Source organism: Tamandua tetradactyla, chromosome 22 (genome assembly GCF_023851605.1).
Source record: "Tamandua tetradactyla isolate mTamTet1 chromosome 22, mTamTet1.pri, whole genome shotgun sequence".
Lineage (NCBI taxonomy): Eukaryota > Metazoa > Chordata > Mammalia > Pilosa > Myrmecophagidae > Tamandua > Tamandua tetradactyla.
This window is the reverse complement of record NC_135348.1, coordinates 40,232,104-40,247,165: the sequence shown is the minus strand read 5'-3', so window position 1 is coordinate 40,247,165 and position 15,062 is coordinate 40,232,104. Positions and strand designations below refer to the sequence as shown.

At 35.3% G+C, this 15,062-nt stretch overlaps 1 protein-coding gene across 6 annotated transcripts in view; it reads left to right on the top strand.

Moving 5' to 3' along the window:
- The window catches only part of LARP1B (La ribonucleoprotein 1B), a 147,946-nt gene that overhangs the window by 89,354 nt on the left and 43,530 nt on the right, over window positions 1-15,062 (top strand). For 5 of the 6 annotated variants that reach the window (XR_013167537.1, XM_077140061.1, XM_077140062.1 and 2 more), the window contains one exon: window positions 9,283-9,406. Coding sequence is in view for 5 of the 6 variants with exons in the window: in XM_077140061.1 (XP_076996176.1) it covers window positions 9,283-9,406 (124 nt within the window). In the remaining variant the exon portion in view is untranslated. Of the gene's footprint in view, window positions 1-547; window positions 1,632-9,282; window positions 9,407-15,062 lie in introns of those variants that run through there. The other variant, XM_077140064.1, reaches the window with a different exon arrangement.

The following is a 15,062-nucleotide window of genomic DNA, read 5'->3' as shown; positions in this document are numbered from 1 at the left end:
TTTTTTAAATTTTACTGTGGACATTGTAGATGTTATATTGTAGAGATTATAGATTATGTTGTCTTCTGAAGAATGATTATATTTTCCTTTATTGGTCAATTTGGAATTGCTTAGGCTTAGGTTTACTCTTGGTTGGGTGAAATCTTCAGAAAGCCTTTCTGACTTGGCAGAAGTGAGCCTCCAAACTGTGTCCCAGCCTCTGGATCTTGTCTTGGTCCTGTCTTAGGCTTTGTTAGGGAGAGTCTGGAGTATATTCTACTCTACAGTGTGGACCTTATTCTGTAGCATGGCCTTGTTCTTAAGGCTTGGCTTGTTGGGATCTCAGCTGTATACTCAGGGTGTTAATGATTGGTTAAGAAGGAGTTTCCACTCTCAACTGGGCCTGTTGGATGTTGAGTTCATCCCCATAGCAGCCACTTTGAAGTATATCACATGTAGTCTTGTCCTGCACATATGTAGTTTAACCTTCAGCCAAGTACTCACAGTGGTCCAGTTCTCATGTAACTTATTGTCCCTTTTTCCCCCCACATGTTTTCCTCTTTTCCAGTGCTCTGCTCCAAAATTCCACATCTTCAACTGCCCTGACTCTAAACACTACTTTCTCAGCTCAGCAGTATGGCTGTACTTTGAATGGACTGAAGTTTGCTGTGCCGTCCTTGGGAAATTGTACCCAGCAGGAGAGTCAGAATGGTTTTGGAGTTCATCTCATGAGTTTCTCTTCTCTCAGTCATCACAGTCTTGTACTTCCTGTTGTCCCATGCCTAAAAGTAGTTCCTTCATTTTTTTTCCCCATTTTTGTGGTTATTTTTATTGGGGGGCCTAGGCTGGTACCAGTTAGTCCATCATAGCCAGAAGTGGAAGTTTATATAACTGTTATATCTGAAAATTTAAGAAGTCTGACAAATATTATATCTTGGTAAAGAAGAGGAGCAGCAGGAATTCACATACCATTGATAGTGGTAAATTAAATTACTACAACCTCTTTTGAAGTCAATTTAGTAAGTAGTTATTAAAGTTGACCTTTACATGTCCTAAGGAGCATAAGTTTCATTTCTGCATGTGCATGTATATATATATGTATATGTATATGTATATGTAAACATGCACATACCTAACTCAGAAGTATCAGTTCCATTCCTGTGTGTGTATGTGTGCTAATATGAATATATATGTATGTGTATATCCTGGAAGTACTTTGAATATGTGCACTGTGAGACTTATACAAATCATTATAGTCTAATAGTCCTATATATCATGTCCTTAACAGTATAATGTATAAATAAATTGTGGTTATTTTTATAATGCTACAGTATTTACCAATGATGTAAATTCATGGTAGATACAGAAGTGAGGATGACTTTTAAAAACAATGTCAATATAATTCAAATAAAAGAATGTTAAAATGTTGGTTATTGTTGAATCTAGGTGATGGGTACATGGGGCTTCAATATGCTATTCTGTTTTTGTATTGTTAGAAAAAATAATTTTAAAAAAACTAAAAATGGGGCGGGCCATGTGGCTCAGCAGGCAAGGACGCTTGCCTGCCATGCCAGAGGACCCGGGTTCGATTCCCGTTGCCTGCCCATGTAAAAAAATAACTAAATAAATAAAAATGTTTTTGGTAATTGTTAGCCATGGTCTATATGTTATATGATTTTACCTATATAAAGTTTAAAAACAGGAAGTATATTGCTTAGGGATTCTTTAAAAGGTGGTTAATGAGGGAAGAATTGGAAAGTTATCCTTGCTAAAGTCAATATAATTGTAACCCTGGAGAGAGGGAGGGAAAAGTGACTGGGCAGAAACAAATTACAAACCCCTAAGACATTGGTATTGCTCTATGCCTGGATAGTGGTATATTTACCACTTTTTACATTTAAAAATTTTTTTAAACTACACATTTTTTACATTTCTGTATATATTTCACAATAAAACAGATTAGAGTTATTTAATAGGTAAATGAAAGAACGTCTTCTTTTTTGGGTAGGGGGGGAGGTACATGGTCTGGGACTTGAACTTGGGTCTCCTGCATGGTAGGCGAGAGCTCTACCAATGAACTACCCTTGCACCACCTGAAAGGCATTTTTTATCGTGAAAAATAACATATATACAAAAGGGCAGTAATTTTTTTTTTTTTTTTTTTTTTTGCGTGGGCAGGCACTGGGAATCAAACTGGGTCTCCAACAAGGCAGGTGAGAGCTCTGCCTGCTGAACCACTCTGGCACACCCAAAAAGAAAATGAATTTTAAAGCACACTGCAACAATTAGGTATAGAACAGATTTCAGAGTTGGGTGTAGGATACAGTCCTAAATGAAAGAATTTTGAAGGAGGTATCCTAGAATGGGCCTTGAACTGAACCCTAAATAATGACTACTCTGTATTGTGGAGAGCAAAACACTCAATCCAGGATCTCCCCTGTTCTACTCAATCCTTATTACTTACCAGAAGAAAAAAAAACCTCTATTGGAACACATCCTTACATTCATCTTAACTATAGTTTCTATAGCATTTGTTTAATCATTCATTTATAATCTTAACAGGATATAGGGAAGGTAGCCATTTGGTCTGCTTTATAGAGGGAAACAATGGAGAAAAGAGGGAGGTGAGCACAGGTAGCTTGCAACTTGAAGCTGTAAATAGGGTGGGTTATCTCCCAAATAAAAGTTAAAGCCTTGATAAGATTATTGCTAAGAGGACGGGCCATGGTGGCTCAGCAGGCAGAGTTCTTCCCTGCAATGCCGGAGACCCGGGTTTGATTCCCGGTGCCTGCCCATGCAAATAAAAAAAGATTATTGCTAAGAACAGAGGCTGGTGAAAATCTTGTTTCTAAAAAGGGGATTGACAAGTGACTTTGTAGCTAAGGATTCAGTATTAAAACTTATAAAGTCAAACAAGGAAATACAAGCCTATTTATGAAGTATCTCCTTCAAAATTAGTGTTATGGTTACCTATTACAGTGTAATCTGTTTATGTTTTAGTTTTCCAGCTGCTAAAACAAATACCATATATAGTAGGTTGGCTTAATGGGAATTTATTGGCTCATTGCTTTAACACTAGAAGTCCAAAATTGAGGTGTAAGCAAGGTGATGCTTTCTCCCCAAAGACCGAGGCATCCTGGGGCTGCCTGCTGAGTATCCTTGGTCCTTGGCTTTTCTTTCTCATGATAGTGCACATGGTGGCATCTTCTCCTTCCTCTTCAGGGTTCTATCGACTTCCAGCTTCTGGTTGCTCTCTGTGGCTTGTAGTCCATGTCTGAATCTCATTCTGTTTATGAAAGGCTCCAGTAATACAGATAAAACCCAACCTGAGAACTGCCTGAAAATGTAGAGCTGTGTTCCAGTAGCCATGTTTCTTGAGGATGATTGAATAATGATACAGCTGTAACAATGTGACCGTGTGATTGTGAAAACCTTGTGTCTGATGCTCCTTTTGTCTACCTTGTCAAAAGACGAGTAGAACATATGGAATAAAAATAAATAATGGGGGAAAAATGTTAAATTTAGTTTGAAATGCTAGTGATCAATGAAGGCAAGGGGTAAGGGGTATGATAGGTATAATCTTTTGTTTTTTTTTCTTTCCTGTGTTCGTTTCATTTCTTTTTCTATTGTCTTTTTGTTTCTTTTTCTGAATTAATGCAAATGTTCTAAGAAATGATGTATATGCAACTAGGTGATGATATTGTGAATTACTGATCATGTACGTTTTATTTTTTAATTAATAAATAAATTTTTTAAAAATAAATTAATTAAAAAGAAAAAAAAAACCTGATTCCGTTGGCCACACCTTAATTAAAATACCACCTTCAAAAGGTCCTTTCTTCAACAGTTTCACACCCATAGAAGTGGATTACAGTTAAGGACATGTTTTCTGGGATACATAATTCAGTCTGTCACAATGTAGTTTCTACATTTGTAGCTTACTTCATTGATAGGAAACAATAATGTATAGCACAGATATATTTATTAAAATCCTGATAAAAATATAACTTATGAGAAATTTTATAGTTAGAAAACATTTTTACTTTTAAATTGGCTCCTGAGCAAAAATAATGGTCCACTGAGAACTTTGTATGCAAGTTCTCTAATACAGTGAAGTTGAATATTTATTTGGGATTAGTCGCAGAGTCCTTGTAAGGTGAAAATTGAGTATGATCAAAATACTCTTGAAATTCCATTAAATTACCACAAAATACATATATGTTTATGTGCACAGACCTATATCACTCTTTGAAACATTTGAGTGAATTTAGGAGTATTCAAACTTGGTGGCTCTTCCTGTTTTCATAGCCATCTTTCGCCTTAGAAGTTAATATGTTTAAATAATTCTTTCAACTCTATGTTTCTCTCAATTGGTGGTTCTCAATTTTTTTAGAAAGCACTCAATCATAAAATTTAGTCCTTGAGGAAAGGAGGAAACCACATTTGCTTGGGTATTTCACTTTTCATTAATCAGAACATTATTAAAAGATATCCATTCTTTTGTTAGATTTTTCCTTATGAGCATCAGCCCTTTAGGGTTTGATGGCATTGATATATACTAAGCTACAATAGCAGCAGCGTGCTAGCTCATAGGAAAAGTATGTATTATTGCTGAACGTGTACAATTCAATTTCCATAGGTTAAATGTCAGTATTATATATAGTACTCTGCTTGGAAACTGTAGAAATTGAAGTTTGTGTGGTAGGTAGGATAAGACCATATTGTGGTGGTCTTTAAGGAGTTTAGAATAAGGAGCAATTGTGGTTCTTGTGAAGGAAAGTGCTTGGTCAAAATGGTGGTTTAATAAGATCTAATCCAACCAGATGCAAAAGCCGAGGTCAGAATAGGGGAGGACAGAAGTTGAGTTAAAAGCCCATTCATGATAATCCAGGGGGGAAATTAAGTGCTGAACCAAAAGGATAACATTAATTCTTTAAACAAACATTTATTGACAATAACTTTTGAGAATGAAGAAATGCCAAAATTGGGGAGAGGTTTTGAAGAAGCAATGAATAGTAACTGTGTGATAGAAATAAGGACACTAATAAGGAAAAACTGGGAGAAAATGATCATATTTGGAAATGTTGAGTTGATGTCATGATGTGCATTCATTAGAGAGATTGTTCTGTAATTCTCTTTTCTTGTCATATCTTTATCCAGCTGTGGTATTAGGGTGATATTGGCTTTACAGAATGAGTTAGATAGTGTTCCCTCTTCTACAGTTTTTTTTGAAGATTTTGAGCAGGAATGGTATTATTCTTGGAGGGCTTGGTAAAATTTGCCTATGTTGGCAGGTTTTTGATGATTGATTTGATCTCTTGTGATTGGTTTATTGAGTTCTTCTATTTTCTCTGGAGTCAGTGTAGGTTGTCTGTGTGTTTCTAGGAATTTGTTCATTTCTTCTGAGTTGTTTAATTTGTTGACATACAGTTATTCATAGATTTTTTTATGGTATATTTTATTTGTATGTGGTCAGTGGTAATGACCACACTCTCATTTCTGATTTTATTTATTTGCAACTTCCCTCTTTTTTTGTTATTCTAGATAAGGATGTGTCCACTATATTCATCTTCTCAAAGAACTATGTTTTGTTTTTGTTGATTTTCTCTGTTGTTTTGTCTATTTGTTGTCTTCGTTTCTTTGTTGTTCTTAATTTCATTTATTTTTGCTCTGTTATGTCACTCTTTCTGCCTGCTTTGGAGTTCATTTCCTGTTCTTTCCTCCAGATGTTCAGTTAGTTCTTCAATTTTAGCTCTTTCTTTTTATTGTAGTCATTTAGGGGTTTAACTTTCCTTCTGTGCACCGCCTCTACTGTATCCCATAAGTTTTGATATGTTTTATTCCTATATTCATTCATCTCAAGATACTTACTGATTTTCCTTGCAATTTATTCTTTGCCCCAGCGATTGTTTAAGAGTCTGTTGGTTAACCTACATGTATTTGTGTATTTTCCAGGACTTTGCCTCTTTTTTTTTTTCCTTTTCCTCTTTTTTATTACCAGCTTCATTCCATTATGATCAGAAAAAGTAGTTTGCATAATTTCAGTCTTTTTAAATTATTGAAACCTGTTTATTGACCCAACATCTTGTCTCTCCTTGGCAATGATCCATGAGCAGTTCATAAGAATGTATATCCTGCCATTTGGGGATGCATTGTTCTATATACATCTCTTTGGTTTAGGGTCTAATTCATTTGCCATATTATTCAGGTCCTCTGTTTCCCTATTAATCCTCTGTCTGGATGTTCTGTCTGTTGTTGAGAGGGGTGAATTCAAGTCTCCAACTACTTTTTTTGAGAAGTATTACTTCCTTCCGTTTTGCTAGTGTTTACCTCATCTGCTTTAGGGAACCTTGGTAGGGGCATTGATATTTGTGATTGTTATTCTTTGTGAATTGTTTCTTTTATTAATATATAATATCCTTCTTTGTCTCTTACAACATTTTTGTATTTAAAGTCCAGTTTGTGTGATATTAGTATAGCTACCCCATCTGTCTTTTGGTTAGTGCTGTGTGGAATATCTTAGAAGAAACAAAGCAAAAAAAAAAAAAAGAAAATCCTTTTCAAAGCAGGACTCCACTCCTTGGGTGTGTCAGTCAAGAGCTTAAGTTGGTACATTGCTCTATGTATCTCCAGGCTCTATGTGTACCCTTTTTTTTTAGGGTCCATCCTTTTCAAAGTACTTTGTGCTAACTCAAAAGCCTCTTTTTTTTTTTTTTCCGTCAGCCCTGCCCCCTCACCTTTGTTTTTGAGTTTTCATTTTGAAATAATTATAAATGTTACAGGAAGTTGTGAAAGCAATACAAAGAAGTTACTTGTACCCTTCACCCAATTCCTACAAAAGGTTGCATCTTATGCAACTATAGCACAATATAAAACCAGGAGATTGTCATTTTGTATCTTGAATGTGTGTGTATAGATCTATGTCCTTTTGTCATATGTAGATTTAGGGAAGTAGCCCTGCAGTGAGGGCAGAGGACTGTTCTACCACCACAAAGATCACTCTCTCATGCTACCCCTCTAGACTCCCACCAACCTACCAACCTCCATGATCCCTAATCCCTGGAAAGCACTAATTTATTCTCTATCTCTATAATGTGTCATTATGAGAATGTTGTGTATATGGAATCAGAGACCATGTGACCCTCTGAGGCAACATTTTTCACTTGGCATAATGTCCTGGAGATCAAAACTTGATATCAAATGTTGGTGAGAATGTAGAGTAACAGGGACTTTAATATAATGCTGATGGGAATGTAAATAAGTATAACCTCCGTGGAAAACTATTTGACATTTTCTACTAGAGTTGAGCGGAAGTGTGCAACAAGACAATAACTCCACTCCTAAGTACATATCCAACAAAATGCATGCCTTTGGGCACCAAGATAAGGGCTTTATAAAAATAAAAATATTAATAGCAGAATTATTTGTAATAGGTATGATCTCAGAAGGACACAAATGTTCATTAAAAGTAGAATGTATTTTTAAAAATTGTATTCACTCAGTAGAATACAGTAGAGCACTGGTGGGCAAATTTTTTCTGTAGAGGCCTGCATAGTGAGTATTTTAGAATTTGTTGGCCGTGTATTTGTTGGTCTTGTGTTTTCCTGAGGGTAAAACGGTTATCTCTAGGATGTGGTAAACATACAAAAAATGTTCATTGAATTGAAGTGAGAAATGTTAATAGCTAGCTCTGTGATAAGGTATGGGACAGTCAGAATGAATAATGATTGATTTGGCTTGAAAAGCTTATTGGAGTCTTGTGAAAAGCAATTTTGTTATAGAGGCAAAAGCTGAAATAATCATTTTAGATATTGTCATTAAAAGAAAATAGATCATATTAATTTGAAAGGCTAATAAGATCTAATAAGTGGTATGAGCTGACAAATACTTATTCATGCTTGAAGAAAAATATTCTTTGAATAGGGCGATATTGAGAGCAAGGCACAAATTAGTCTAATGCATGTTCACTACACTTGATGAATTTAAAGTTAGGAAAGAAAAAATTGTACATATAAAAATAATATTAGATGGTATATGAAAAGTGGTAATATTTAGTATAAGAATTCAAATCAGTGGCAGGCATCTCAGAAAAGATGGGACAAAAGCAGCTCTTGAAGGGCAGAGGACTATTATTCAGTAGAAGCAAATTAAATACCATCAGATGGTATTTAATTTGCTTCTACTGAATAATACTCTTGTCCATGTTTTACCTACTGAAACAATACTGTGTGAAGGGTCTTGGACACAATAGCACAACATAAGGTTTATGGGGAAAACTTAGAGGAAGTAGTACAGTGTATGTAGTCGCTCAACTCTTTTTTATCTCATAGTTTAGACCTGGCATAGATGGTTTTCTGTGACTCACAGCCTTCAAGTAGAGAGTGATCTCCACCTCTGTGTGGCTCTGTGTATTTGTAGGTTACGGCAGGAACACGCAAGTGACCCTATAGTACTACTTAGAAAGGGCAGTCTCTGGAGCTGCAGGGGCCAGGATGAACCTATTCTGCCTTTGAGCTATTACAATTCAGACCTATTGAGCCTCTTTGCTTTTAAACTACTTAAAGGAGTTTGGAAATGAGCACCCAGGGCCATCAATGTTTATTTTTCATCAAGTGTATCCCACAACTAGAAAATGTAAAAATTTCTTGGCCTGATATTAAAAACCTACTTCTGTAACTTGATTATCAGGCCTTTTGCCACTGGTTCTACATAATTCTCCTTATTTAATTACTTTATAATAAACACATTGCTTAGTCCAAGCTTCTCATCTTTACTCACTTGATTTAAAATAGAATGCTTTTTTTCCTTTCTCTAAATTCTCATCCTTCAAGAGCTGCTTTTGTCCCATCTTTTCTGAGATGCCTGCCACTGATTTGAATTCTTATACTAAATATTACCACTTTTCATATACCATCTAATATTATTTTTATATGTACAATTTTTTCTTTCCTAACTTTAAATTCCTCAAGTGTAGTGAACATGCATTAGACTGATTTTTGACCTGTATAATATCCTAGCAATCTTGTATATAAATGCTTAGCAAATAATTAATGATGTATGTATGCTCTTATAATGTATTTTAATATTAAAATATTCATAATATTTTAGGATTCTCTATGTCTCTTTTAGACTGTGATTATTGTTTATTAAGTATATTGTTAGATTCTTTATTAGAGCAACTTTTTTATTCTGCTGCAATTATTCTGTTTTAAAAACTCATTTTTTGAGGTTGGTATTAATTATTGTATGATGGTTACAATCTGTTAGCCAGTTTAGTAATTAGATTCCTCCATTCTACTTCAGCAAGAAGTTGAGAACTTTAAGAAGCTAAATCTCATTAGTAAAGAGCAATTTGAAAACCTAACACCTGAACTTCCTTTTGAGCCAAGCCAAGAAGCTCCTGTAGCACCATCACCGTTCCAGCAAGGTATGTAAATCTACTTTTGAGCAAGTAAGTGTATTTTATGTAAGTAAGTGAATAGTAAGAAAACAGAACTAAATTAACTGTTTAAGTTTATTCCTTTTTTTGTTTATTTGGGGAAACCATTTAGGTAACTGGTAAAATACTGGAATTTTAAAACTAAACTTTTATCCTTTGATGATCTTCAGGATATTTCAGAGACTTTTAAATACATATCATAAGTTTGGTGAGCTAGCCTTGGGTAAACAGATAATGTTTGAATACTGTGTCATTCTTGATGTGTAGGTAGGTAATCACAAAGATAATCTAGAAGTCATCTATTATTTTAACACTAAAGCATGCTTAAAACCAGGCATTTATTTAAAAGTGGACAGAATTGATTGCTCTTTATGCATCTGATATGATATTGAGATTGCTGGGAATGTTTCTGTTCTCAAAATAAAGAAAAATTCTCACTGATCTGCTGATTTCTTAAAATATACCACTATACTCATTTCTTTTGTTTTAAACTTTTATCTTTGTGTGAAAATGTAAATGTTTGGAAGATTCACAAATTGAATCTAACATTTTCAGGCAAATGTGTCTGATTTTGTTGTAGTTTTTCCTAAAGGCAGATTTTTAAAAAATGCAATTTTTATTTTGGAAAATCTCAAACATACGCAAAATTAGAGAGAAGTGTAAAATGAAACCCTGTGTACCCATTGTATCTCTAACAACCATCTTATAGTCCACTTTGTTTCATTTAAGCTCCACTCAATCCATCTACTTTGTACTAGGTTATTTTTCTTAACTTTTTAAATTATATAGTATAATATATATACAAAGTAAAAAAAGAAAAAAGCAATAGTTTTCAAAGCACTCTTCAACAGGTAGTTACAGGAGTGATCCCAGAGCTTGTTTTGGGCTACCATAATTTCCTTCTAGTACTCCATAACACAGGACCAGAAGGAATAGATATTTTTTTAGCATCACAATCGACTTTTTTTTCCTCTTTTGTAAAAAGTAACATATATACAAAAAAGCAATAAATTTCAAAGCACACCACAATTAGTTGTAGAACACATTTCAGAGTTTGAAATGGTTTACAATTCCAACATTTTAGGTTTTTACTTCTAGCTACTCTAAGATACTGGAGACTAAAAGAAATATCAATTTAATGATTCAGCAATCATACTTGTTTGTTAAACCCTACCTTCTCTGTATAACCCCATCATCATCTTTGATCTTTCTGCCTCACTCTTTAGGGGTATTTGGGCTATGGCCATTCTAACTTTTTCATGTTAGAAGGGGCTGTCAGTAATAGGGGGAAGGGAGATGGAACTAGCTGATATTCTGGAGAGGCTGGGCCCTCTAGATTTCAGGACTTATCTGGTCCAGGGACCCATCTGGAGGTTGTAGGTTCTGAAAAGTTAGCCTAGTGCATGGAACCCTTGTAGAATCTTATATATTACCCTCGCTGTTCTTTGGGATTGGCTGAAATGGTTTTGGCTGGGATTTGGCAAGTTATGATAGGTAGGAATGTCTAACTGAAGCTTGTGTAAGTGTCCTTCAGGGTTGCTCTCGACTCTATTTGAAGTCTCTCAACCACTGATACTTTATTAGTTACATTTCTTTCCCCCTTTTCGTCAGGATGGCATTGCTGATCCCATAGTGCCAGGGCAGGACTCATCCCTGGGAGTCATCTCCTATGCTGCCAGGGAGACTTTCACCCCTGGGTATCATGTTCTACTTAGCACTGAGGGCAATGATTTCACTTGCAGAGTTGAGCTTAGAGAGAGTGAGGCCACATCTAAGCAATAAAAGAGGTCCTCCAGAAGTAACTCTTAATCATACCTATAGATAGGCGAAGCTTCTCTGCTATCTACGTAAGCTTCACAAGAGTAAGTGTCAAGATCAAGGGCTTGGCCTATTGATTTGGGTGTTCCTAATATTTTACACAGTATCAGGGGACTCCCTGATAGTAAAGTTTAATAGTTCCATATTTTTTCTCCCATCCCTCAAGGGACTTTGCCAATACTTTTTGATTATCTGCTTAGTATATTCTAGGATGTATCCAAGCATTACATTGAGCTGTACAGGATTAAAGGCACTCTGTGTTATTCTGGGCTCCCTGTGTTTCAGTTGTTCACAGAGCTATACAGACAGGTTGAGTTGGATCAGAGCTGGAGGGTCTCTGTGTAGTCAGTTCCATCCCATCTTTTGGCAATACGTTTTCTGCTGTATAGTTTTGTCTTTTCTAGAGTGCCATAAATGGAATCATAGCATGTAGCCTTGTGAGTCTCGCTTCTTAAACATAGCATTATGCATTTGGGATTCATCTGTGTTTTTATGTGCTGTTTGTTCTTTTTTATTGCTAAGTAATATTCCATTGCATGGATGTACAACAGTTTGTTTATCTGTTCCTTAGTTGAAGAACGTATGAATTATTTCCAGTTTTTGGTGGTTGTTGTGAATAAAGCTGCTGTAAATAGTTGCTTACAATTTTTTATGTGACTATAAGATTTCATTTCACTTGAGTAAATACTTAAGAGATTCACTGCTAGTCACGTGGTAAGTGTATATGTTTAATTTTATAAGAAACGGCTTAACTGTTTTTCAAAGTGGCCGTGACATTTCACATGCCCACCAGCGCTGTATAAGAATTCCAGTTGTTCCACATCATAACCAGTACTTGTCAGCTTTTACATTTTTGCCATTCTTATAGTTATGTTGTAGTATGTCTTTGTAATTTTGATTTGCATTTTCCTAATGACTCATGTTGAGTCGTTTTTCATGTGCTTATTAGCTGTCAGTTTATCTTTGGTGAACTGTGGGCGCAAATATTTGCCATTTCTTTTTTGGGGTTTTCTTATTATTGAGTTTTGAGAATTCTTTAATCTGGATAGAAATCCTTTATTAGATATGTAATTTGCACATATTTTCCCTCAGCTTGTGGCTTGTCTTTTCCTGTTCTTAAGAGTGGATTTTGAAGTATAAAATTAGAAGTTCCTAATTTTAATGACTTGCAACTTGTCAGGTTTTTCTTTTTTGAATTGTGCTTTTTGGTGTTTATCTAAAAAATCTTTGCCTAATCCACAAACAAGATAGTCTCCTAAGTTTTCTATTAGAATCTGTATAGTTTTATGTTTTATGTAATTCAGGTCTGTAATCAATTTTGAGTTAGTTTTTTGTTATATGATATCAGTATAGATAATGAATGTTTAGCGATTCCAGGATCATTTGTTGAAAAGTATACTCTTTTTCCATGAATTGCCTTTTTGACTTTGTCAAAAATCAACTGACTGTATATATGGATCTATTTTGGGACCTTATATTCTGTTCAACTGGTTTCTGTGTTTATCCATTTATCACTAGCACACACTTAAAATTTTTTTTAACAGTTTTATTCACACACCATACAGTCCATCCAACGTGTACAATCAGTGGTTTTTGAGAAAACCACAGAATTGTAGCACACTCTTTTGACAACACGGTCATTTGTTTTTTGGTTGTTCTAGTTTCTTTCCCTTTTCACATAAATTAAAGAAATAGTTTATTGAACCTACCCAAAATCCTGCTAGTGTTTTTATTAGAATTTTAATTATCTATAGATTATTTTTGGGAAGATTGACATTTTTAATAGTATTGAATCTTTCCATCTATGAACATGTTGCATTTCTCCTTTTAGTTATTTTTTGTTCTTTATTCGGTGTTTTATAGTTTCTGAGTATAAATTGTTAGATGACATATACATTGTTAAACTGTACCTAAGTATTTTATGGTTTTCGTACAGTGGTAGTTAGATTCAGAACTAAGTGAAGGCACCTAGTTCTGTTGCTGTGGACATGAGCCAATGGTACATGAACCTCATCTGTTGCTGATTACATCTGCAGTCGGCTAGGAGGTGTGCCTGCTGCAATGAATGATGTTTGATTTAATTGGCTGGTGCTTAAATGAGCAAGCTTAATGTAGCACAGCCTAAGCAGCTTAGCATACCTCATCTCAGCAGTCGCAGCTCAGCCCAGGCCTTTGGAGATGCAGAAAGAAATCACCCCGGGGAAAGTTACTGGAACCCAGAGACCTGGAGAGAAGGCCAGCAGAGACCATCCTGTGCCTTCCCACGTAAGAAAGAACCTCAGGTGAAAATTAGCTGCCTTTCCTCTGAAGAACTAACAAAATAAATCCCCTTTTATTAAAAGCTGACCTGTCTCTGGTGTGTTGCATTCCAGCAGCTAACAAACTAGAACAGGTACTATTAAATTGTACTTGTTCTAGTTTCCTAGGTTGCCCCAGCAAAGACTATGAAGTTGGTGGGCTTAAAACAATGGGAATTTATTACCTTACAGTGAGAGTCTGAGAAAATATCCAAATCAGGGTGTCACCAAGGCAACGTGGTTTTCCTTAAGACCAGCTTCAGGCAATCCTTGGATCATCTGCCGCATGGCAAATCACTTTGGTGTCTGCTGGACTCTCCCTTCTCTTTTGAGTTTCATTGATTTCAGCTTCTTGCTTCAATGGCTTTCTTTCTCTTTGTCTGAATTTCATCATCTTATAAAGGACTTCATTAATAAGATTAAGACCCATCCTGAATGAAATGGGTCACACCTTAACTGAAGTAGCCTAATGAAAAGATTCTCCTTACAGTGGGTTTACACCTATAGGAATAGATTAAATTTAAGGACTTTTTCTGGGGTACATACAGCTTCAAACTACCACAGTACTTCAGCAACTTTTAAAATTTTCGATTACTTATTGTCATTATATAGAAATATGATTGATTTTTGCATGTTGAGCTTGTATCCTGTGACCATGTTTGTATTAGTTTCCTAGTGCTATGGTAACAAAGTATCACAAACGGCTATCCTTAAACAAGAGAAATTTATCGTCTCACAATTCTGGAGGCTTGAAGTCCAAAATGAAGGTGTTGGTAAGACCAGGCTTCCTCTAAAACCTGTGGTTTGTTTCATGCCTCTTTTCTGGACCATTGGCTTGCGGGAAATCCATGGTGTTCTCTCCCTCATTCATCATGTGGTGTTCTCTCTCTCTCTCTGTCCACATTTCCTACAGTTGTTGGATTAAGACCCACCCTACTCCAGTTTGACCTTTAACTTGCCTGATTCTATCTATAATGACCCAATTTCCAAATAAGGTCACATTCTGTGGTGCTAGGGAGTAGAACTTTAACATATCTTTTGGGAGGAAACCATTCAGTCCATAACAATGACAAACTCACTTACTAGTTTTAGTAAATTTTTTGTAAACTCTTGAATATTTTCTGCCTAGTCAAGCATGTTGTCTATGAATAGAGGGTGTTCTGTTTCTTACTTTTCTATATGTATGTATTTTATTTGTTTTTCTTGCCTTAAGGCACTTGTTAGGACGTCCAAAATGATTTGAATAAGAGTGGGCATCCTTTCCTTATTCCTGGTATTAGGAAGAAGCATTCGATTGGTCTTTCGCCATTGAATATGATATTAATTGTAGGTTTTTCATAGTTGTCCTTTATTAAGTTGAGGAAATTCCCTTTTATTCCTACTTTCTGAATTTTTAATGATTTAAAAAATTAAATGATGTTAATTTTTTCCCTTTTTCTGGATGTTTTGAAATGTATGGTTTGCTTAATTAGTCTGTTGATGTTTTAAATTGTTGATGTTTTAAATCTCAAAGATACTGAGATATCTTC